The sequence below is a fragment of the Delphinus delphis genome, chromosome 5, assembly GCF_949987515.2.
Source record: "Delphinus delphis chromosome 5, mDelDel1.2, whole genome shotgun sequence".
Taxonomy (NCBI): Eukaryota; Metazoa; Chordata; class Mammalia; order Artiodactyla; family Delphinidae; genus Delphinus; species Delphinus delphis.
The window spans coordinates 94750614-94776131 of NC_082687.1; the positions used below are offsets into that span (position 1 = coordinate 94750614).

The 25518-nt window shown below is 45.3% G+C and overlaps 1 protein-coding gene across 1 annotated transcript; it reads right to left on the reverse strand.

Annotated features, from left to right (window-relative positions):
• Window positions 1-83: 83 nt before the first annotated feature.
• Window positions 84-25303, reverse strand: LAP3 (leucine aminopeptidase 3). The gene is made up of 13 exons (XM_060012772.1): window positions 25127-25303; window positions 22637-22752; window positions 21274-21328; window positions 20706-20811; window positions 18897-19056; window positions 17423-17587; window positions 14590-14748; window positions 9811-9935; window positions 8513-8601; window positions 7535-7637; window positions 3444-3523; window positions 1537-1646; window positions 84-1085 (listed from the first exon to the last, which is right to left on the reverse strand). The coding sequence occupies exons 1-13, from the start codon at window positions 25226-25228 to the stop codon at window positions 896-898; spliced, it is 1560 nt and encodes a 519-aa protein (XP_059868755.1). The 5' UTR covers window positions 25229-25303; the 3' UTR covers window positions 84-895.
• Window positions 25304-25518: the final 215 nt, after the last annotated feature.

Genomic DNA, 25518 nt, shown 5'->3' on the forward strand with positions numbered 1-25518 from the left:
AAAGCCTGTGCGCCATAACTACTGAGCCTGTGCTCTAGGGCCCATGTGCCACAGCTACTGAGCCCAAGTGTCATAATTACTGAAGCTTGCGTGCCTAGAGCCAGCTCTCTGCAACAAGAGAAGCCTCCGCAATGAGAAGCCCCTGCTCGCCGCAACTAAAGAAAGCCCGCGGGCAGCAACAAAGACCCAACACAGCCAAAAATAAAATAAATAAATAAATTTATTTAAAAAAAAAAAAAGAAAGCTCTACTGCTTTCTGCTCTCCCACTTATTGGCTTGGTGACATTGCTGGCATGTTACTAACCCCCATCTTGTGCCTCATTTTCCTCATCTGTAATGTGGGGATAATAGTACCGCCTCACAAACTCGTAAGCTCATCACTGAGTGCCCCAAAGTGATCATTAACATTGAAATCCAACTTAGTTCATATAACACAGCCAGAAGAGACAAGTTATAGCATCACTGGGTTTATAATAATATATAAGTAAACCAGAGCCACACCGGGGAGCACAAGAAGTTGGATTTATTGTTTCTGACAACTGCATAGCAACTTTTAGTTTGCTCATATTCCCAGCATCACAAATCTGAAATACAATTTTGCTCCTCAATTACAAACATATACTCTGAAAAGTGATTAGGTAGCTTTTAAAAAATCATCATTATTCATTTAAGAGAGAGAATCTTAAAAATCTTTGCCAAGCAAGGTATCAGCTTTACCTTTATAAATCTCTGCATAAAATGAAAAACAAATCAAGGCATACAAATTTCATTTTGTTCTATGTTTTTAAATACCATCCTTTGTTTCCCTTAAAAGATTTTGATCTATTCATTCAAAAGTATTCTGAAGCTCTACTGCCTGTTGAAGACAGAATGAAGGCATTTTAGAGCATCTGAACTAAGCACTGTCTTGACTGAACCGAAGCAGGAACTCAATCAGGGTCCTCGTGGGCCTCCCAGCCATGCCTTTGCGCAGATAAGGAACCTCATCTTTGTTGGTCATCACACCTGCTATGTCTAAATGCGCCCACTTAGGATGAGTCACGAATTCTTTCAGAAACGCTGCAGCCGTACATGCTCCTGCAGATCTGAAGGGGAAGACAATAATCAACATTTAACCCCATGTAAATGTGCACTGAACGTTCTATTAAGATCCTCCATTCCTGCTAAGTGGCTTCTATGGCCAGAGAGCAAAGTCAAGCTAATGAGACCTCTTAAGATGTTAACCCAGAAACCACTTTCAAGATTTTCAGACATAGCTTTAAGCATAAATTCTTTTTCCTACGGTAACGACCATATTTGCATCTCATTCCCTTACCATTTGCTTAAAATGACCTTTAGATTTGAAAACATGCAAGATTTTGAGAACCAGTTGGGAAATACCTTGAAAATAAAAGACAGAAATTAGTGCTTACAAGCACTACATCAAAAGAAAATTGGACAGCTAAACCTTTTGTGAAAGAGGATTAAACTGAAAATGGTCATTCTGGCAACCAATGATGACTGTAAAAATGTACTTTTATAGCTTATTTTACATACCTATATTTTCCAATGTTATTAACATCAGCAAGCTGGCAATCTACAACCTGTCTTGTGTAATGTTCAAAGAGAGGCATCCTCCAGACACGGTCCCCCGTTTCAATGCTGGCCTAAAGAGCAAATAGGTATGCTAGTTGGCGGAGGAGATGAAGCAGGTTCTGACCTGTTACTCTAAAACATGATGCAATACAACAGATTCCAGAATTATTTCAGTTAGTTAAAAGGTTTACTTAAGAATTATAAAAGAAGCCAGGAATGTTGTCAAACAGTCCCGCAAATCTGTAGGGCATCTGATAAAATTGTCAAACTAATATTATGGGTCTCAGTTTAAATGAATAAGCTGGTAACCTGTAGCACAGACAGGCTTTGCTGGTTTGATTTGGCCAGATCTCCTAAGATAACGTGACCTCATTAATTCATGTAATCATTTACACATTCATTCATCCATCCATCCATCACCTACTGAACTGCTGAGCACCAAGGTGTTGGGGATATAAAGACACTTAATAACTGAGCCATCAAAGGGCCCACAGGCTAGTAGGAGAAACAGATAAAGGTTGTTTTAATACACTGTGGTCAAAGGTGAGAGCCAAAAGTGAAAAGTCAGGAAGCAGCAATATAAGCTGCTGTCTTGAGACTTGAGTAGTTATCAGAGGAACCCACCAAGGGTTGAAGCAACTGCCTCCAGGAAAAGAGGCTGTAGGCTGTATAGACGCTGACTGTCATTTCAGTGTTTATGTACATATAACTTGAATTTTTTAAAGAAAATTAAATTAAAAAAAAATCAAAACCAACAACAACGTTGTGGACGGTAGCGAGGGACACTGGACACTGGGTGCCTGGCACAGAAGAGAGGCCCCACAGCCTACCTGAAAGGAGACAAGGGGGCTGAGCTTCTCCCTGAGGCTGGGGACGGTAGAGGGGGGCTTCACAAATGGTGAGATGACAGAGGTGAAAGGGAAGCAGTTTAGGGTGGAAGGACAGTTTAGGACCTTAAACCACATCAAGAATGTATTCAGGGACATTTTGTATTTGTTTCTGCTGGCACATAGTAAGCTTGCATTAATTACTTGTTGAAAGAATGAGGTGCCAGATGGAGCTGTTTCATAGCCAAGCGGGATGCACAGGGGCTGGGCTGCAGGAGAGATGGGAGCTCAGCAGAGACGTGCCAGCTGAAGCCAGGGGAGTAGACGGGCTTTCCGGTGAGGACCATGCAGAGTCAGAACATGTTGCCCAGGACTGAAGGCAACCAAAGGGGCAGACAAAGGAAAAAGCTGGCCAAGGAGGCTGAAACAGAAGTCAGCGAGGAAGGAAACCAGAAAAGATTATCGTGGAAGCCAAGAGCAGGGTGTCACCAAGACGCCAGAGGTACACGCTGCCTCTGGACAAGCTAAAGGAGGCTAACAGAGTGGCGTCGCTGGGCAAAGCTGATGGCAGCGAGAGCGGCGGGGCGGGTGGTGGTGACGGGAAACTGTTTGGAAGAGGCTGCTGTGAAAGGGCTGGGAGGAGGCACAAAGCACAGCTGCAGAAATCGTCCTCACCACCCGCGAAGGGACAAGGGACGCGGGTGAGCCCTATCTACATGCTCCCCTACTTGACTCATGACCCGTATTCCTTAAAAGGCCATTCCTTCTTCTACAAAGCTGTCCTTGTAACCTTTTCTACATCAGGGATATTTTAAAGTTATTTTCACTTCATTCTGAAGCTGCTGGAGGAGAGGAGGAATATAGCATCATACCCATAATTTTGGAGCATTTATAGAAAACCACACTGAATCGAGTTTATTGAATTTTCATTTCAAAGGCAAATCTACAACATAAAAATCACTTTAATGAAGAAATATAGCATTCTAAGGCTAGAGTAATTAAATCATCTCCATAATCTAGGTCTGTATGTGTTATTCTTACCTCAAATAGTTTGTTCCACAGCCAGGAAGAATTGGTAAAGACCCCAGTGGCACCAGACCCCAAAGCTATGTCCATGGCACCTGCAAGACACAGCCCTTCAGGTCAGCGTTCAGTCTCTTCCGGCGAGACAGGTTTCTCTGCTGCTATGCAGACCAAAACTTTAGCCATTACCCTATTTTAATGTCTCCCTCATTTTAGAAAATAGATGATGTTGGGAAATCCTTGCTGTATATATTTAATATCTTTCTAGTTTCTCAAGCTAGAATTCACCTTCAATTATTAAGGAAAATGAAAAAAAAGCAAACATCAAATATCACCAATAATCTCATCCCAGGGATAACCACCACATATTTTTAATATTTCTTTCCAGATTTCTTCTAAACTTAAAAAAGGAACATAATTAAGACCACACTGTACATGTCCAATAGGTGCTCTTCCTCTTATGCTTTAAACGTTTATTCTTTTATAAACAAATTCGTTGAAAGTATTCTTAATGACTTTAAAAGCCCACTGGGTAGAGGTACGGGCATACCTCGTTTTATTACACTTTGCTTTACTGCATTTTGCAGATACTGCATTTTTCACAAACTGAAGGTTTGTGGCAACCCTGTGTCAAGTAAGCCTATCAGAGCCATTTTTCCAACAGCATTTGCTTACTTCGTGTCTCTGTGTCACATTTTGGTAATTCATGCAATGTTTGATACTTTTTCATTATTTGTTATGGTGATCTGTGATCAGTCTTCTTTGATGTTACTACTGTGACTCGCAGAAGGCTTAAATGATGGTTAATTAGCATTTTTCAGCAATAAAGTATTTTTAAATTAAGGTATGTACATTGTGTTTTTAAACATAATGCTACTGCACGCATAACAGACTACAGTGTAGTGTAAACATAACGGTGACCCATATGTAAAAACCTGTGATTCCACATGACATGTGGGCAACTCTGTTTGGGTCCTTGTCCCTTGGGGTTTTGTTACTCTACCTCCCAATTATATCTCAAACCGATTCACTTCCCTTCACCATGACCGCTACCACCATCATCTACCACTGGACTATGGTAATACTTTAAAAAAACAAACCAAAAAAAAAACCTTATTGTCAAAAACTTCAAATATACACAAAGCAAAGAGAATAATGTAATGGACATACAAGTAAGACCCATTAACCACCACAAACAATTATCAAGTCACAGGCAAACTTGTTTCACCTACACTCTCAGACCTGACAGATTATTCTGAAGCTAAACGCAGACACTGATCCTTAACAGACACACTTACACATCCACCGGAGTCAACAACCAAACACCATTCACCAGCCCACCTGGCCTGCCAGCGTCTCCTCGGCCCTTCTCCCTTGCACTCAGCACGCTGCCGGCCAGGGACCCTTTCAGAGGGCAAATGTGATCCCACAGTCTCCACCCTTAGCTTCCTGCTGCACTTGGCTCCAGACTAAATCCTGCAACACGCCAAGGCCAGTGGGGGACTGGTGCCTATCAGCACACAGGTCCCGAAAGTCCCCACCCAGCCATGCTCTGCTCCTCTCGGCCCCATTCACCGCTGCCCCCCCACACACACACACACCTCAAGAGGTGCCTTCGCTCTCCCCCCTCCACCCGCTAACGCCGCCTCCTTCAGATCCCAGCTCAAGCAGCACTTCTCAGACAAGATGCCTGACATCTCAGACCTGTCAAATCCCCAGATGCACCGGCTCTCACAGACTCCTTTTCTCACCGCTCCTCTGTGCTGGTCAGTGTGAGGATCTGCTGAATGCCCCGCCCCATGGGACGCAGGCCTCACCTCTGTCCTGACCCACCTCTGTATCCCCAGCCATCTGAAGGGATTAAACACAGGCCGACTGTGTCAACAATCATTCATGGCATCCCCTATATCCCAGATACTACGATGGTTGCTGGTTACTCACTGCCTATGGTCTGTCTATATGATTGCGGGGATACACACTCATTAATGCTTTACTTTTCAAGTTAGTGGCTTTTTCCATACTTATCCACTTGTCCTCAAAACATTCCTATCAGCCCTGTAAGAGTCTTGCATCAGTGTGTGAATTTCTCAAAGAGAAGATGAGCACTGACTGCAAACAAGAATGTGATGTGATATCCGCTCTTAAAGGAAGAGAAAATGGGAGACAAATATTTAATGTGATCCAACAGGGATCATGGCTCTAGAGATGATTTCATTACATACTTCAGAAAATAATCTATTTTCTACATAATTACAGAACTAGTACCACCACCAACTTCGGAATTACCATTATCGGGGGCATACCTTCCATTTTCTTTTACAAGGTACTTTTGAAGCTGTATACTGAGGTGCTAACTCATCAGTGTTACCAGAATTTCTCAGAGTATGGAAGGAACATCAAAGCTCCAAGGAAGGTGCTGATGTCACCACTCTCGTTCCATCCTAAATCACAGGCATTAAGAAAATGAGAGGTACCACGACTGAACGGCAGGCCCTGAGCAGTCGCTGCTCCTACACTCTGCTACAGGCCTACCCTTCAAAGGTCAGTAACATCAGTCCAGTCTCTACCAACCAGGCACAACAACCCGTATCACCTTATTTAATTTTCACAGGCACCCCTCCTGCCAATGACGTGCTATTATACCCCTTTTACAGACGAGACAACTGAGACATTGTCAAAGTCACATGCTATTAAGAGGCAGGACAAATTATTTTCTCCTTCTAAAGACTACGTTCCTCCTCCTGCTATGAACTTGGGGTTGGAAACTGTTTCTCATCCTCCCCCTTTGAATCCCAGCTCCTGGAACTCAAGAAGGGGCTCAGTAAGTTATTTAGGGAACTAAAATGAGCCATCAACAGCCTTCAGCAAGGACAACGGCTGGGGTGATTTGAAGGCTCCCCCATCAGGTTGCCCTTAGTTACTTGGAACCAACTTTCCCACCTTCTCACACCCTCAGGCTTGGGAAAAAAAAGAGGGTGGAGGGCTGTGATTCCTCATTTACAGAAAGGGTGTACTATCACCCACCTCAGCACTGCCCCTCAAACACCAGCCCCAGAACCTCTGTTGTTCAGCTTAAGATGTTTGCTGAACTGAAAAGGGAGACAAAAGACCATAAAAATACTATAATGCCAGCTTGAAAAGAGGATTCTTAGCATATAAATCTGTGGACTATTGTTAGAAACACATAAAAGAGAAACATGAACTGACTTCTCTTAAAGTAAAGGCTCACGTGACCAGGGGAAGAATTAAAACCAAAGGATAAAAAATGATCTGAATTTTAATCTTAAAAAAGATGGAGACAGAATGAATTCCTAAAAAGAGAACTGTTGGATAAAAGATTATGAACACTGGGTTTCTGCAATAAGGCAATGCCCACTGTCGTCCCTTTAGGCATTTACTCCTACTCTACAGAGCAGGTGGTGTTGCCTGCCGCGTGCAGGCGCTGCATTAAAGAGGCTTTCCAGAAACTCCCTCCAGTCTTCACAACTCTGCGAGACGAACAGACTTGTCCCCAGGTACTGATGCTCGGGGGTGTCAGGGAATCAGCCCAAGGCTGGTGGACTAGGAAGCAGCACAGCTGGGAGCCACCCCTGGGTTGGCCTTAAAGCCAGCAAGCTTCACACAACACATTACATGGCCCCGCCTCTGCTACATGAGGACCTTGCCACCTCCATCCCCAGTGTTTTTATTTCTGTATAACCTCAAGTACAAAAGTTCAGAAAACACTTAGGGGGCATTAGATGCGTATGATTAATAAAAATAACTACTGATTTTGGAATTTATCACTAATCTTTTCAGACCTGTATCAAACAGCAATCGTAACAGAAAACATCGCTAGTATCATTCATAGACGTCGTCGCTGTGGATGGGCTGACCTGACCCACTTGTTCTTTCTTTACTTAAAGGTACAGCCTGGGATGTTTCAAAACAACAAGGCTAATATTCAAAGCAGTTTACAACTGCAGAACAATTCCTCTGGTGAAAGATATTTGAATGCAAATGGAGCGAGCCAGGTTTCAGCAAAATAATGCCCTGAGTACAATGTGTGCACTCGATGCCAACAAATGAGACCTTCTTCAAACAAAAGCAGGAAAAGCACGTTGTCTGACCTGTCAAGGTGGCGGCATTGATGATGACCTTTGGGTTAAAAGTGTGTGCGTAGCAGAGCGCATCAGCCAGGATGAGTCTCCCCTCGGCATCAGTGTTATCCACCTGCAAACAGGAAGGTCAAAAGAAAAAAAAAGGGTAAGATGATACAAATAATGAACATAAAATCTACACACAATTTAAAAGAAAACGCTGGTGTGATGTTTGTCATCGAGTATCAAAAACATACTACCATGAGAACGGGAATAGTATATTTACTCTGAAGAGCAAATGTAATTTAATAATCCCTGTATCAGAGCTGATAACCAAATGCTGATGACTTTGGAGGCTGAAATGAAGAGAAGTGTCTGGTTCACTTTACTATTAAGTTTATAACAGGAAGGGGAAAAAAATATCAAGATTTCTGAAAACAAAAAGGCTAAAGAGTTTAGGAAAGATACATCGAAGCAGCAGCCTGGATCTCCAGACCGGAGAACTCTTGCAACTTCAGCAACTTCATATATATTATATCCTTTTCTTTTAAATAGAGGCTCAGTCGTTATGGGCAGTGTGTGTGTACATGCATACACGTGCCCAGCGGACGACCTGCTGCCACATCCCCCAGATGCAGCACCCATGAAGCAGAATGCGTTTTCCACTCGAATGAGTTGCTAAATGGAAAAAGTTATCACGTCGAAGGTGAATCTAGAAAACAGCCTGCACTTTTACTGCTTTTCCCTGTTCTGCAGGGTTGGCTGCAAATTCGTGGTAATTTGTGTGTACAGCATTCAGGAAGTAGGAGGAAGAGTAAGGTAGGAAAAACAATCTTAAAGTTCCCATGAAGAAGTACTTTTGACTGTATGAAAAGCTACTCATAATAAAGGCACTGGCCTTCCCTACAGAGCCAGTGCTCTGCACCCGTTCAAGATGTGTTGATGTGGCTGTGCTGGGAGTCCTTCAGGAAGAGCAGAACTCAGAGGCTGTGTCTTCCACCTACAAACCTGTATGGTCTTCCCGTTTTTGGCTCTAACAACATCCCCAGGCTTGTTGGCCTTCCCGCTGGGCATATTTTCACAAAGAGGGGCCAAACCTGTCCAAAAAAGAATATATGAAGGAACATGGAGTGTTCTAGGTCCAAATACACCACCCATGGGACCTAGGTCATCAGCGGGCCCTCAATAGATGCCAGTCACAGACACCACTTCGACCAAGTGATCGAGTTTAGCAACACCAGTGACCCAGGTGACATTACGCGCACCAGCAACAGGAAATACACGTCATTCTCTCCAAAGAAGTCTAACCTGATTCTATTGTGAAGAAATAACCAAATAAATCCGAACTGTAGGACATGGCAAGATGACCTTGAACCTTTAAAAACTGCCAGTGTCATGAAAGAAAAAAAAGGGGGGGCAGGAATAGGCTCTAGATTAAAGAAAACTAAAGAGCCATGGTGACCACACGCAAGGGGTGATCCTTGAGTGGCTCCAAGATTTCAAATACAAATAGAAATAAATAAATGCGTGTGTGTATAGACACACATATAAAACAAACATTTTTTTGACAACTGGGCAGTTTGAATTTGGTTACTGTATCAATCCCTGGAAATGATAATGGTATTGTCATTACACAGAATGCCCTTGTTCTTAGGAGACACAAGCAGAAGTATTCAGGGGTGACGTGTCGTGATGTCTGAGACTCACTTTCAAACAGTTCAGCAAAAATGGAGGAGGAGAGGGAGGGGGCATGTCAGACAGACCCGGGCTGCAGTCCTCCCTTCCCATGCAGTGGAAGTGACACTGCTCAAGTCATTCGACCTCAGTCCCCGCTCCCAGCTCCCCCTGACACATGGCAACCCCCCAGCATTGTGTCTGGCATCCTGCACTACAAAAATCGCCTGCGTACTGAGCACTTTTTCTGTCCCAGGCATTTTCTGCATGTCGAGGCACTTAATCAGCCACAACCCTATGAGGTAATCGCTACCCTGACTACTGACTGAGCATTTTCCATTGGAGTTAACCGCAAACTTGACATTATGTGCCCCTGACTGCTAACCATTTTTTGCAGAAGTAAAACAAATCAATTCTAGTTACAGCCCACAACGCAGAATACATTTAACTCTGCCAGTTCAGACAAGATAACACCGATCTCAGCTAACCAAACATCTTCCACTTGATGAAAACCTATTTAAAAACCATTTCTTGATTCTTTTCAGATTAGAGGAAACCATGTTTGTTGTCTCCATTCTACCATTTGACAGGATCCCAGAAGCTCTCCAAGACACCCTCCCTCTCCCGCGCACCTACGACGTTGATGGGCAGGTCGAGCTTGGCAGCAGACACGATGGCTGAACAGATAGTGGCGGCTCCTCCCATGTCAGCCCTCATGAGGTCCATGTTTGCCGCCGCCTTGATGGAGATGCCACCACTGGGGAGAAAAGGACAAGGTACCACGTTAATAGCAAAGAAGGGGGCCAGGACCATTTCCCTAAAAAGAACGTGTAAGCTGAGGGTAAACTACCACATACAAACGCCAAGAAATTTCCAAACTGGGAATCAATGATTTCAGCATTGAAGAAGATAATATTGTGGTTTTTATAAAAGACACAAAATAATTCCAGAAATACAGGTGGGTATGTGAGCTCATTTTATTTCTGTATGAATGAAATTTAAGCAGTGCCACTGGAAACATGACTACATCATGCAGTCAACACGGCTCAAATCCCATCTGAACTCCTGACACCTAGGTAGATTTGTCTTTTCAGCAAATTTTATGAATGGATCAACTTACTGAACCTGAACGTCACAAGCTGTTGGGGAAAGCTGACAAGCTCACAGAAGACCAGGAGGACCCCTTTCAACTCCTAGGAAGACACGAGAGAACTCGTTCTGACACCCCCAAGGTGTGCTGGATCCTGCAGACAGCAAAATACAACCCAGGCACGAGGAAGATGCTAGCCCAAAGCCTCGAGACGGTGCCCAAACACAAGAGCTGAGAAAGGTTTCAATTACCAAGAAACCCAAGCCACTGCCCCAAACAGACTTCCTGAACTAACTAGTGACTTTTCTGCTTCCGGTTTATGAGAATCCAGAGCCACTGGCTCTGCAGGCTGGGCAATGAGCCAGGGGTTTCTACTCTGAGTTCTAATTGGATTCTGCTGCTGACTTGCCTTGGTGAGAGAGTCAACTCCTTGCTCTGACATCTGCTCACCTTAGAAATCAGGTCCTAATTCTCATTCACCTCCAAAGCACTTGATATTTAAATCTATTTATTTATTTATTTATTTTTGGCTGCATTGGGTCTTTGTTGCTATGCGTGAGCTTTCTCTAGTTGCGGTGAGCAGGGGCTACTCTTCGTTGGTGCGCGGGCTTCTCATTGCGGTGGCTTCTCTTGTTGTGGAGCACGGGCTCTAGCAGTGTGGGTCTCAGTAGTTGTGGCTCGCGGGCTCTAGAGCGCAGGCTCAGTAGCTGTGACGCACGGGCTTAGTTGCTCCACGTCATGTGGGATCTTCCTGGACCAGGGCACGAACCCGCGTCCCCTGCATTGGCAGGCGGACTCTCAAGCACTGCGCCACCAGGGAAGCCCGGCAGGTGGATTCTTAACCACTGTGACACCAGGGAAGCCCTGCACTTGATATTTAGATGGCTGTCATTTACACCTAGAATTAAAGATTATCCACTGGCTCAGAATAAGAAAAGAAGTACACTCCTGGTCCAAGAAGTCCAGACATAACCCCATGGGGGCAAGGAGAGCAAGCTGGTGCATGAGGTTGTCCTTCTATCTACTTCTAGGCCACTTCTGCTCAGGGGGTTCCACTCTGTGTATAGGACTATCATTCTAAATAACCACTAGTCAAAGGTCAGCAGTTATCTCTGCTCACCTTTTAGATTCCCCTCCAATCCATCCATTTAATTTCTCCTGCATCCATCCAAGTTGAGGCTACCACCATCAGTCATTCAGATGTTTCCCTGGCTCCTATATATATTCAGATGTCCCTATAGCAGTCTTACCCCTTCACTTCATTACCCATACAACTACCAAACTTTTACAAATAGATGAAAAAAACAAAACAAAAGAACCTCAATGCTTTTTATAAGCATACACAAAAATTCAAAATGGATCACAGCCTTAAAAGCTAAAACCATAGACTTGTCAAAGAAAACACAGACTTGGCATAGGCAATAATTTCTTAAACAGGGCAAAAAAAGTATGAACTATAAAATTAAAAACTGATAATTATACCTCATTAAAATTAAAAACTGCTCTTCGAAAGGCACCACTTCAAAAAATGAAAAGGCAAGCCTCACAGTGGAAAAAAAAATATTTTCAACGCATCTGTCTGAAAAAATGACTTGTATCTAGAATATATTTTTTAAAAACTTATAACTCAGTAAGATAAACACTCCTATAATGAAGGACAAAAGATCTGGACACTTCATGAAAGAAGATGTACCAATGGCTAATAAGCACATAAAAAATGCTAAACATCATTAGTCAGAGAAATGCAAAGTAAACCTCAAAGAAATACCACTACACACTCCCTGAGTGGCTAGAACTAGAAAGACGGACACCATAAAACGCTGGGGAGGATGGAGAACAACTAGAACCTTGTACACTGGTGGTGGGAATGCAAAATGGTATAAGAACCTTGGAAAACTTTGGTAGTTTCTTATAAAGTTAAACATGCAGTTATTACACAACTCAACTCTCCTTTCCTAGGTGTTTAACTAAGAGAAAGATAAACATATACGCACATAAAGGCTTCTAGATGATACTGGCTTTATTACTAATAACTCAAAACTGGAACAACCCAAATTTCCCTCAGCAATGACTGGATAAACAAATTTTGGTATTTCCATACAACGGAATATGACTCAGTGATATAAAGGAACAGATTACTGATATGACCACAACATGGTTAAATCTCAAAGATAATATGCGGAGAAAGAGGCCAGGCATAAAAGATTCCACATAAATGAATTTCTGGAAGAGGCAAAACTAATCTACAATAACAGAAAGATGACTGGTTGTCTGAGGTGGGGTAGGGGAGAGGACGACTGCAAAAGAGCATCCCCCCAAAATTCCCCAAGGGAGTTTTTGGGGTGTCAGGGAAATGTTCTGTTTTCATGACAGAGGTGGTTTGCTGCATGGGTGCACACGGTTGTTAAGCTCATTGAACTGAACACGTAATGGGTGGACTTTACTGTATGTGTAACTCTCACGTCATTCTTTCCCTCTGCTAGACACCCCTCAGTTACTTCCAACTGTTCAGAGTCCAAAATCTAACCAGGCCCAGAACAACCCAGCTTCTGCCTATCTCTCCAGCTGTGCCTCGTCCCTTCCCCCAGTCACGTTCTGTCATGGCCACTCTGGCATGCTTTCAGTACCAGGAATTTCCCCTCTTCCTTCCCACCCGCAGCCTCCACCGGGCTCTTTCCCTGCCCTACTCCCCGCAGAACTAACTCCCTTATCCTTCACATCTTAAGCTAAAACTGTCATTCCTTCTAGGAAGCCTTCTCTAAACCCAGAAGACTAGGTCAGGCCTACTTGCTTCATATTACCATAGCAAAAAATTCAAGTACAGATTTAAATGAACAATAAACTTCACCCTAAGCATAAATGTTTCAATTAAGATATTAGCCCATGATAGTATAAAACCATCACAATTAGCAAGATGTTTAAAAACAGCTTTCATTCTCTTATTTTTATCTGCTGTAGTGTTCTATTTATTTTTATTTTTTTATTTTCTTGGTTGCATCACGCGGCTTATGGAATCTTGGTTCCCCAACCGGGGGTCGAACCCAGGCCCCAGCAGTGCAAGCGCCAAGTACTAACCGCTGGACCGCCAGGGAATTCCCTGCTGTAGTGTTTTATAATACACACTTTAATACAACAGTATATGCATGTGACATAAATTAATATGCGTATTTTGAGTGGTATGAGCTCGAATCTTTTACTGATGGGCTACATAACGAAGATCGTTTGGAGACCAATGCTTTAAAGGAGAGAAAGTGAACCAGTGGATGGAAAGCACAGGAGGCATTACAATCTGCTAGTACAAGGAAGACCAGCCTGGAGGCCAGATCTGCCCAGGACAGAGGCATCACAGTGCCTAGAAACACTCCTGTAAGGGTGGGATTCACTCACGTTTCAGATGGAGTTCCTGAATGGGTGCAAAAACATACTAAGGGACATCAAGATTTTATGATCTCTAGCAGCATTTTCCAAAGCAGTTTCTATGAACCTTGATTTCCTGAGATAAACGTTCCCTTCAAAAGGAAATTAAGATGTCAACTATATTTATATTTCAATTAAAAAAAAAGGAAATTTAGAAAATGCTGTATTTTATACCCCCAAGAAGTCCTGTAGTTGAAACAAAACAAAATAAAAAACAATTGGTTTTATCTAACCTAGTTTTTTGATCAAGTAATCCTTTTCAAGTCTCACATTTAATTAGCAACCCAGAAGCTAGTATTCAGTAGCAAATGCTTTCCATGGGAAATACTGACTCAGATCATCTTTTCGAACTCAGCTTCTCCCTGGTTGAAATAACCAGAGACAGCTTCCAATGCTAAGGAACACTTATGGTTTAAGGAGATTAATGAAAGCTAGACTGGTCAGCAAAAAAAGTAATCTCAAGTAAGCAAAGGGAAGACAGCATGATCTACTTGGAAAGCTGCCTCACCACTATCTACTTGGAAATCCTTAATATCCACACAGGAGAATCAAAGAGCATGATGGAAATATTTTAAGACATTTTAAACACACAGCTGAGTTTGACTTCCGTTCTATTAGTTATGGGGCTTTGAACAAATTATTTAACCTGAGTCATGGTTTCCTTACCTGAAGAATGTCTGCAATGCCTAGCTCCTAGGCGTAAGATCAGGGCTAATATATGTAAAATGCCTAGTAGAGCCTCTGACACACAGTAGGTGTTTTGTAAGTGGCAGCCTAATGTATTTAAAGTTACATATAAGATCTGACCAAACACCATGCTTCTGAACCAAATTACACACCAAATAATACAACGGCATACAAAGCATTCACCAAAATACAAAGCATGGATGCAGTAAAGAAGTACCTGTCAAAGGTAATCCCCTTCCCAACAAACACCAAGGGAGGTTCACTTGCATTGGGGCTGCCTTTGTAGTGAATTTCCAGGAAGACTGGAGGCTCTTCAGACCCTTTGGCCACACTGAGGAATGATCCCATTTCCTGTTCCTCAATCCAAGGCTTGGGTCTATAGAGCAGAAAAGGGAAAAAGTAAATACATGTTGCTATCTCCATTTCAATAACTTAGAATAACTCATCCGTGTGTAAAAAAGTATAACAGACAAGCTCTTAATAGACACGTTAATGCTTCAATTATCACCTCCTATCTGCTTTCTGTATATTCTTGGGAGAGTCACTTGATTCTGAGTCTGTTTCCTCATCTATAAAATGAGATCAATGACACCTCCATCAAAAGATTAGCTATAGAATTACTAAGAGAATTCATGTATGGTATTCAATACAACGTCAGGTAATAGTGCATAGTCAATAAACAATTATTACTTGATTTCTTTCCCCAAGCCACTCATGTATTTCTAAAGTTTTAATTTAAAGATGAAATTAGCAAGGCTCTGAGACCATAAAGGGTACTCAAAGATAGCTGAGGAGTCCACTGATTTATTTTTGGTACTTCTGAAAAAGACAAAGCAATAGCCAACCAACCAATCAACAAACAAAGAACCAACAAAACTACACTCCATTGATTAGACTGAACTACCTATTTCTTTGCTTTTACAGAATTGCTGGAATTCCATCTTTTTAATGTTGTCACACTATTTCTCACAGTTTGAGATGTCTGATTGAAGTGGGAAAACTAGTTATTACTTAATAAACACAGGATCAATGGGGATAATTTAATGGGAATAGTCCTTAGTGCCAACCAGAAGACAGATGCCACATCGCTATTCCTCCTAGGCTGGAGGCCCAAAAGGGCTTTGTATTGCTTTCTGGCCACAGTAACTAGGCCAGGGGAGAAATCCTACCCTGCTACAGACAGACCAGAAACAACCTCATTCAAGGAACGCTCCTCCCGCACCTGCCTAGACACTTGTTGAAACTATTAATCTAGGACGTCATTGTAGAGAGAGGGCCACCCAACTTCAGAGGGAAAAGAATATAAAAATGGAAGGTATAACAATTTAAAAAAAAAACGCTTCAAAAGAAGCGAGGCCATATAATGTGGGCACTTTTATTCACAAACCCAGTACTTGATGTTTTATTAAAGTCCTGCCCTTCTGGAAGTACAGTCTGTATTTCTTTGATTTACACCCACCTACGCTAGAGCGTGTTTGACACAGCTGCCTCCGTTTAAGGGCTACATTCCGCCCGCCTGACCTGCCTCATCTCTGGCCGACTTCCCTTTGCTCCACCGCAAGCCATGCAGTTTCCCAAGGCCACTGCATAGGTACTCCTGCCCCGCCCTCCTGTCTGTTCACTTCTAAGCCACCTCCCTGACTCTGCTTAGGCACCACTTTTGTTGGCAAGCCGTTTCGACTCTTTCACAATCCTCCCTGGCTCTCTGCCCCTGTAGCATCCCCTGCACAGCCATTTCCCTGCCTATTCCTTCCTGCAAGGTCCTCAGTTGTCTGAGGACAAGAACCATCGCCACGCACCTTTGGACGCTAAGTTCCCAGGCACACAGGAGGTGCCCTTACCGATAATGTGAGGCCACACAGCCACAGTCTGCTGACACAACATAGCTCTGGTGTCTCCCTAAATACACCAAGGAAGAGTCTTTACCAAGACACCTTTGTAGAGACTAAACATTGCTACAGAATATATAGCAACCATTCCAGAAATTTTATCAAGCTCCAATACTACGTTTTCTATAGATTATACATTTCCTTCGCTCTATCTAGACCACAGGGGTTTTCCTGAAAACTGCGAACTCTACTCACAACTAAATAGTGAAGAATCCTTTTAAATGGAAGTGCCCTTGAGAAGCAACTTTGATAGTAAAGGATTCTTTAGGTAAAGCAAATATCTGTGGATTTACTTTAATCATAAATCCCCAAATACTCAGACTTGGTTTGCTTAAAGGGTTACGGGGAGCCTGGAGGGGCAGCCTTTTACATCCAACAGCCTGGCTGCTGACAACGAACCTGAGGACGGTCTGGGAACACCAGTTCTGGTTATTTGATCTAGCTAACGGAATCTACCAGGTAGAGATTCTCATTCTATGCCAAGGAGGGCGTGCTCTGTTCTTCACTTACGTCAAAAAGAGAAAAGACAGAAAGGATTCACCAAAACAAAATACAATCTGCACACTCCTCAGAAAGGTTAAGAGTTAACCATTCAATGCAATAATTCAACTCCTAGGCATATGCCCAAGAGATAGGAAAACATACGTCCACATAAAACCTTATATACAAATGCTCACAACAGCATTATTCAGAGTCCAAAAGGTATAAACAACCCATATGTCCATGAACTGATGGCCAAGGGGGAGAGGGAAATGAGGAGTGACTGTTAATGGGTACAAGGTTCCTTTTACGGGGTAATGAAAATGATCTAAAATTAGCTGTGGTGGTGGTAGCACAACTCTGTGAATACACTAGAAATTACTGAATTGCGTACTTTACATGAGTGAATTGTACATTCCATGAATTATATTTCAATAGAGCTGCTACAAAACACACACACATGTGCAGTGTGCAGTCACAACACTCTCAAAAGCAAAGCAAGGTATGATGGGAGAGACCTCAAACTGAGCCCTTACCCCCACTTGTATGTGGCTGCTGGTGGGTGACCTCACCTCTCCAGTCTCAAGTTAATTCTCCGAAGAGCGAGAGAGCTGGATTTTAGGATCTCTGAGGCTCCGTCTGCCTCTAGCCATAAGAGTCTATGACAGAATCCTGAATTACCTGATGTGGACCTCTGTTTTACTACTAGCACTTCTGAGATTCTTCTCGATAATTTCCGCAAATTTGGTTGGCGTCATCTCATTGGCAGGCGTCTCCATCAGGTGGCGCGCCAGGTTCTGCCCAGAAGCGAAGAGGACTCCCCTTTGCCAGGCCTCCTGATCCCCACTGGCAAAAGCAAGCACAAGGTCATCGTCAGACAGCCTCTGCGGAACACTCCCCACAGCCCAGCTAGGAGGGCTCCTGCCGCAGACGACCAGTGAAACGTGATGCACACGGGGACCCCGATTTATTCTTTGGGATCTGATCCAGGGGGGCAGCTGTTATGGTTTATGAAGTGTTGGAAAACACGACCCCCCCCCAGAGCTGAGCTAGAGGAAACCTAGAATCCTCATCTCACCTGTTGGCCTGAGGGACCTCTGGAGCCCTCAATCTACCCCCCAAATCTGACGGCAGAGGCTTCCACAGAAAGGCCTCTTTTACACTCCTCCAGGGTGTGACTACAGAGCAAGCTCCCCTTGCTCAGTCCTGCCGGGGAACGGAAGGCCTCCCACCTTCTCCCTGCCTGGGTTGGGACCCTGAACTCCAACCCACCAGAGAGCAGGGCCGGCTTCAGGAGACAAAGGACGTGGGTGAGCTCTCCACGACCCTGGCTCTTCTCCTGCACGACAGGAATTGCCACGGCGCATGGACAGGCAGGACAACACTCATCACTTACGGAGTTCACCATGGGACACACCCTTGATGGGTTTTGTCTTGCGATCGATCGTAAAAGCCCCATGAAATCCGAGCCACAACTCTACTCAACCAATGAGGAAAATGAAGCAGAGAGAGACTTCAGTCACTTCACTGAGGTCACCCAGCCAGGAAGTGGGAGGCAGATTCAAAGCCAGGCTGACTGGTCGCAGGGCCCTCATTCTTACCCACTACATCACAGCTGCCAACCACCGGGAGGGACCCCCGCTGTCCTCCCAGCACCGTCTCCTGAGGGTCCCACACTGTCTGCTCCTGAACACAGAATAGGGCTGGAGTGTAGCTGGTGCTCAATAAATCTGCTCAAAGATGAGTCTCCCCACTAGACTAGGAGGGCAAGGGCCGGATCCCTGTGTCTGCGTATCTCTGGCGTTTAGTACAGGGCCCGCAGGCACTGGGTAGATGGAAATGATCTGCATCAAAACCTGCTGGGACCCGTCTGTCATCTTGTTCCCTCCCTCCTCAGGGAGCCAACCAGGTATGGTTTCCTAGGAACCAGCAAGCACGGAGGGGTCTAGAGAGTCAGGGGGGAAACACACACAGGACGAAAGCCAGGAGCAGAATGGAGGCACAGTCACCAAACTCCTAAAATGGCTAAGGCCATGGGAGAGCCACAGACAAGCTGCACGGCAGTGCCCAATGCTAAAAGGCAGGTAGCTCATGTCCAAAAGGCCCTGCCATCAGCACGCAGGGAATGGGCCTGGTCCTGGTTTTGTTCCATCACCTTCCATGGAGCTTCACTGACACGGCCACCTTCTTTTTCTGCTTCAGGTCGTCATACTCATAGAGCCCAAGCATCGCTCCTTCCGCAGCCGCCTGGGCGTCTCCGCAGGGGTCCACCTCCACGGACGAGATCTCCAGGTCCTGAACCTGTCTGCACCCCGCTTCACAGGGACAGAGGAACCAGAAAACCGGAGTCAGTCAGGGACACCTCTGAGGGCAGAAGGCAGAGGCCTGGGGTGGGGTCCTGAGAAAACATCAGAACTGGAGTTCAAATCCTGGCCCTGACACTTGACTTTTCTGAGCCTCCACTTCCCCTTCTGTAGAGTGAGGACGAGCACACACCTCACAGAGGGTGGGAGGACAGACTGATGGATAAAATGACTAGTCTAGCACCTCACAAAGCGGGCCCTCAAGAAGTGGCTGCTATCACTAATATCACTTCTGAAACACTAGGGTTTCCTGATGAAGCGTCCCAATCGCCGGGAGCTTGCCACATTAAAAATGACATAGAAGGGCTTCCCTAGGGTCACAGTGGTTGAGAGTCTGCCTGCCAATGCAGGGGACGCGGGTTCGTGCCCCGGTCTGGGAAGATCCCACATGCCGCAGAGCAGCTGGGCCCGTGCGTCCGGAGCCTGTGCTCCGCAACGGGAGAGGCCACAACAGTGAGAGGCCCGCGTACCGCAAAAAAAAAAAAAAATGACATAGAAGTGATAACACTGAAATTACACCCAAGGAACTGAGCAAAGTCCATTATTAATACAGCATTTATTAAGATCAGGTCAGCAAAATCTCCCTAATAAAAGTTATGAAATAATCTCCGAACATGAACTTTGAAAGTACATTTAACAAGCAAATATGATATACACGGGGTCAAAGATCAATCAAGCTAATTATCACCACCTCAGCAATGATTTCAAAGCATCTTTAACCAGTCTCCGTGGTGACGGCCTTGTCCTGCAGGTCAGCTCTGAAGAGACCCAATGGCACCTACCTCAACTTTTGAACTGTCCACGTGACGAAACTGGGACAGGCTTGCACCTTTGGTAACTAGTGATACAAGCATCCTGCCCTTGGCATCCATTTTCTCTGATTTGTAAATATGATGACTCCACGTGATTTAAAATTTGAGCAACGGACTTCCCTGGTGGCACAGTGGTTAAGAATCTGCCTGCCAATGCAGGGGACATGGGTTCCAGTCCTGGTCCAGGAAGATCCCACATGCCGCGGAGCAACTAAGCCCGTGCGCCACAACTGAGCCTGCGCTCTAGAGCCTGCGAGCTACAACTACTGAAGCCCACATGCCCTAGAGCCCGTGCTCCACAAGAGAAGCCAGCGCAGTGAGAAGCTGCGCACCACAACGAAGAGTAGCCCCCACTCGCCACAACTAGAGAAAGCCTGTGCGCAGCAACGAAGACCCAACACAGCCAAAAATAAATTAAAAATAAATAAATAAATAAAAATAATAAAATAAAATAAAATTTGGGCAACATGAGGGCTGCATTCCAAAAAAGGAAAAAAATCACCCACCAGGACTTTCTGGCAAAACAGAGCTCTAAGGCCGATACTGCAAGAGGGAACAAGTGGTCCTGAAACCCCCAGACACAAGCTAAAGAAATATAAAAATAAAATTCCACAAGCTAACCTTCTGTATCTAAAGTAAAGCCAAGCATGTTAGGTAAGGGAAACTGAATATCTGTTCAGAGTTATTTGTGTGAACGTGAGGGGATGGTGATGGAAAGAGGGGAGACATAATCTGACCGAGTGATCCTTAGGAATCTTTACCAACATTAAAATTCAAAAGTTAAAGAACCTGCTGCAGCGGCCCTGATGTTCTCCTTGCCTCCGTGCCAGTTTTCCTGTTCGTCGACTCCGGCCGTCCTTTTGCCGAGGCCAACCACCACCACGCTGGGGAAGTCCTGTTCCAAAAGATACATGAAATCAGCTGCTTTACGTCTTTAAAGCATCCACTTCCAGCACGAAATGGCACAGGAGCTTGCACACAACCCCCTAAAGCGCTGCACGGGACAAAACCCTCCACGAAGTTTGCTTGTTTTATTTTTGTAAGCCCTGTTATCTTGGTTAAATTTTATAACTGTGTTGCAAAGGGAGAGCGAGGACAATCCTGCAAATAACTCTGCTGTGTAAGACAGGGCCACTGAACCAAGAAAGCCTGCAGACTGAGGAATACAAGAGATGCAGTACTTTTTGACAACAACTCGTCTCTTTACAATGTTGACCAATACTTGCGGCTTATTCCTGGGATAAAACGAACACATAATCCGATACAAAATTTTCTGCCTGACTGGTCAGCCACAGTACTTGGCACATACAGGTGCTAACTCAGGGTTTGCCACATAAACCTTATTTTCACCTCATACCTCATGCAGACCATAAAAGGTTCGGGTTTTGCCTGCCTTCAGGGGTGGTCCAGATCTGCAACAAGAAGAAACAGTTGTTTTAAAAATTATAGTTTGCTCTGCTCCATTAAAAAGTGACATAAACAAACCTTTAGCATTATTACAGTATGCTCTGATGCTTCTGCAAATTTGCTACACTTATGTTTTTATCAAATACAGAATTCTCTCAGGCCAGATTTCTCAGATGCAGCACTTCTAATTCTATCGCAAAAACTTCCAGATTAGATTTAATGCCAACTACAGAAAGCGATGCCGTGGATGGGTAATGGAGGGGAGAGCTGAGCACTGGATGGAGGCTGACCTCAATCTTAAACCTCATAAAAGACGCAAGACACCAACCTAAGTGGCTGACTTGACGGCAGTGTGTTCAACCTGCAGGTTTTTTGTGATTTATCTACAGATGGGATACCGGGCAATTTAAAAACAAAGCAGGTGGCAACGCACAATTACAGCCGGAGGACCGGATGCCCTGGTACCTCGCAGTCAGGAAGGCCAGGCTGTTCTGTACTCGTACAGGTTAGCTTTGGGGTTAATGAACTAATCAAGGCAGCTGAAAGAGCTGCCTACTGGTGAAGGACTGGTATAAATTGACAGGCGATGCAAATTCTGTCATTCAATAATTAGACAATTACTCTAATTATTAGACTACACCTATCAGATGCTAATAGGCTATCTGTAATCCAAATAATATACAGTTGCAGTGGCCTATGCTGTCACCTCTGTGTCTGTTAAATGTGGCCGGCAGCTCAGAAGGACTTGGAAACCCCAATGCTTCCCTACCTTCCCCAGACCCTGGCTAATCCAAGAGTGGTTAGAATCTCAGGCCCCACCCAGATTTACTGAACTGGAATGTGCATTCTAACTACACCCCCAGGCGATTCACATGTCATTTAAGATCTGAGAAGCCCTTGAAACTCAACGCTTGCAGCCTCCTCAGCCTATTCTGAACCAGCCCAGGCTGTTCCCCACAAGTGAAGGGGAGTTAAAGAGGTAGAGAGATGGAAGGTGGGAAGGGGGTGGGGAGAAACAAACCGGAGCCAGGAGGGTGGGCTGAGGAAATATGGTACTTTCCAGATCCTTCTGGGTCAGCCTCTCACAGAAGTCTGTGGTTTGGTTGAAGCGGCCTGACTTCCCAGAACTGTGGACCCACCCAATACTGAACCTGAAGTACCAATGTGCATTCCACAGACACATACTTCCACTGAGAAGATCCCAGCCAGTGTATTTCCATGCATTTTCATCCACTAATAATAAAGCACAGAAAAGATATTCTCTTTCACTTTCAGGGCATTTTAAAAACTGGAACCCACAGATGAATACTTACATGTTCAAGATTTCTCTCAGCTTTCCAGACACCAATTTATTAAAATTCTCTCCTGCGCTTGTAAACTGGGGCACATCATCTTCTTTTTCTTTGCTATAGACTCCTAAAACAAGGCCCTGAAAACAAGAGAAAAGGTGAATACAATTAGAGTAGATCCCTGAGAGGGACTCAAGGGTTCCCAAATTCCAGAAAGGGCTAATCATTTCAACAAAACCGTGTCCCCCTCAAGGACAGAAGAACAAGTCCAAAACAGCAGCAGGTGCTGGGCAGTCAGCTACAATCACATACTGCCTAAATGTTTCAAACTCCTGCCGATGCAAGAGCGCAATTACTACCTGTCCTGGTCTTGATGGTCCCTCCCAAGAGCTTTCACAACATTGAGGGCTTCCTTCACTTTCAAATAAAGAAGAGCAGAAAGGTGCTTTAAGAAAACAATTCCATTTGTAATGAAGTCAGATCTGGAAGGGGTTCAGAACATGCCACCCCAAAATATGCCACTCTGGCATATTGATTACTTTGAGGTGCAGGCAGCTGAGAAAAAGCAGATGCAGGAAGGGCTCTCTGACCGCCCACCCCCCCCCTTCCTATCTAAAAGCTGGTCATAAAATTTCCCATGAGAACGTTTCTCTCCCTGTACCAGGAAGAGAACATTCTTATCACCATAGACTGGGAGTCAACACCAAACAAACCTACTAAAATAACCCTTATCCTCCCTTTGTTTCCCCCATATATTTCCCTGTCTCTCAACTTAATGCCCCCAGGCTCCTTTGCCTTATCACATCCCCACAATTTCCCCATCTCTGTTTAAAAAGGTATATAAGCTTTCGGGCCTATAGGCTTCTTCGGGTCTTCATTTCCCTGTTGAAGATTCCCATGTACACATAAAAATATGAAATAAAACTTGTATGCCTTTCTCCTGTTAATCTGTTTTACGTCCATTTCATTCTTAGGTGCAGCCCTAGAACCTTGGAGAGTAGAAGTAAGTTCTTCCTCCCCTACAAGCTTCAAATGCAAATCTGCAATACTCATTCCAATAAAGTCAATGGCTGTACTTGCCAATACTAACACGTACTCTGGCCAACTCATAGGCTGGAAGAAAGGAAAAGGATGCACCTTCACCGGGAGGGTCGGGCCAGAGCATTCTGTCCAGCACTTAGCGGCTTACCCTTTCATCTCCTTAAGCTCCAGGCCCCAAACATGTGAAATAAGGAAGTAAACCTAGGAATCACTATTTGCCTTTGCACAGCAATTTATGACTTTAAAAATGTGTTCTGACTTAGGGCACCTCTGTGAGGTGGAAAGAAAAGTAGTCTTCTTCGCATCTGATGGATAAGGAAACTGAAACCTGGTTTGACATACTAGCCCGTGTGCAACGTAACTGGTCAAGAACCCGGATGCCTTCCCTCAGGTCCTCTGTCCTTTCTACAGAATCACACTGGTACTTAGACCAAATCATGTCCTGTCCTTTCCATCAAAGAAAACTAGGCTTCCTCGGGGTTGGTAACCTTCCCAGGTTCTAACTTACCCAGACTGCCCACTGTCTGGGATTCCAGGGAACCAAGTAGGGAACTGATCAGACAGAACACGGATGTTACCTGAGTAGGATCCATTTCCATAGTGTTGAACAGACTAGGGGACAAGCTTCTGGTCCCTCGGCCATCTGTGATTCAGGGAGAGGCCTGAGCTCAAGCCCCATCTAGAACACTCCTAGCCAGGCACAGTCTTTCTGGTCCTCAAGCGTGACTCCCACACATGTGCTCCTTCCGCCAAGCCGTTCCCCTTTTCCAGATCCCCCGCGACCGAACAGTGACCCTCTTCACAATGTTTTGGAGCTCAGTTAGATGGAGGAGGCGCCTCTTCTGCAGGACACTTCTAATCTCATGAACAGATGGGTCTCCCTGCAAAGCCCTTTTCCCTAGAGAGACATTTTTCTCTAGAAACCCTTCTAGTCAGTTTACTCCGAGAGCCTGTGTCTTCCTGGCCTTTAACTTCAGCGGGGGAGGGAGGTCTTGGTGTGGAAGCCGGGGCCAGTGATTGGCCGACTCTGGGACCCTAGAGGGCATTTCACCTCACCAAACTTGGGCATCCTCCTAGCTAAGGTGGGAACAATCCTGGCGCCGTCCTTCCCTGGGTTACTGCGAGGACTAAACAAAATAATGAAATAAGGGCACGGCACAGAGTGGGAGCTCAGGAAACGGGAGCTACGGCTATCATTCCCTCGCGCGCAGAGTTCGGGTCCTAGCACTTTCAAGCAAGAGAAGGAAGAGCGCATCCTCGGCACTAGCCGGCTGGAGAATACTGGGGGGGTCTGCAGCCCCGCGCAGCCCGCTGCCAACGCCGAGCTCCGCAAAGACACGAAACGTTTCTTTCTAGCCAATGTCTGTAACTCGGCTCAGAAGCCAGGAACAACGCGGCCCTGACCTGACCCGAAGTCCCCGTGGCCCGCGGGCAAGACTCGCGGCGGCCCCGGAGCGAGCCGCGGCCTCTCACCTTCGTCATGTCTGCGGCGGCTGGACCGGGTCCCCAGAAATGCTTCACGCTCAGATGTCGGACGGCGAGTCTCGCGGCAGCCGGAAGAGGCAGCAAGAACATCTTTTCGGCTCGGCCCCCCCGCACCGCCCTCCACCGAGCACGTGGCGTAAGGAGGGCGAGTGCGCGCCTGGCAGCCCAGCTTTCCGGGTTGGGGGGGTGGGTAAGGGGGGGTAGGTGGGCGGAGGGCGCGCGCCTAGGGGGCGGGGAAGGTGCCAGGGGGCGTGCCGGGCGTGCGCCAGGGGCGTGGCGGGAGGGCGTCGGGGGCCGGGGTTGTCGGGTGAGGGCCAGCGCGGGCGCGGTAGGGCTTGTGCGCGGACGAGCATGCGTGCGCCCAAGGGGCGGGGCGGGCC

Bases quoted from the DNA above. Each gene is read 5' to 3' on its own strand.
- LAP3 (XM_060012772.1), bottom strand. From the start codon at position 25,228: ATGTTCTTGCTGCCTCTTCCGGCTGCCGCGAGACTCGCCGTCCGACAT. The intron at 19,057-20,705 runs GTTCTTTAACTT...GTCCCTGTGAAG, and splicing joins CATCAGGGCCGCTGCAGCAG to CGGGGTGCAGACAGGTTCAG. The intron at 14,749-17,422 runs GTAATTCAGGAT...TCTGCTCTATAG, and splicing joins AAAACAGAGGTCCACATCAG to ACCCAAGCCTTGGATTGAGG.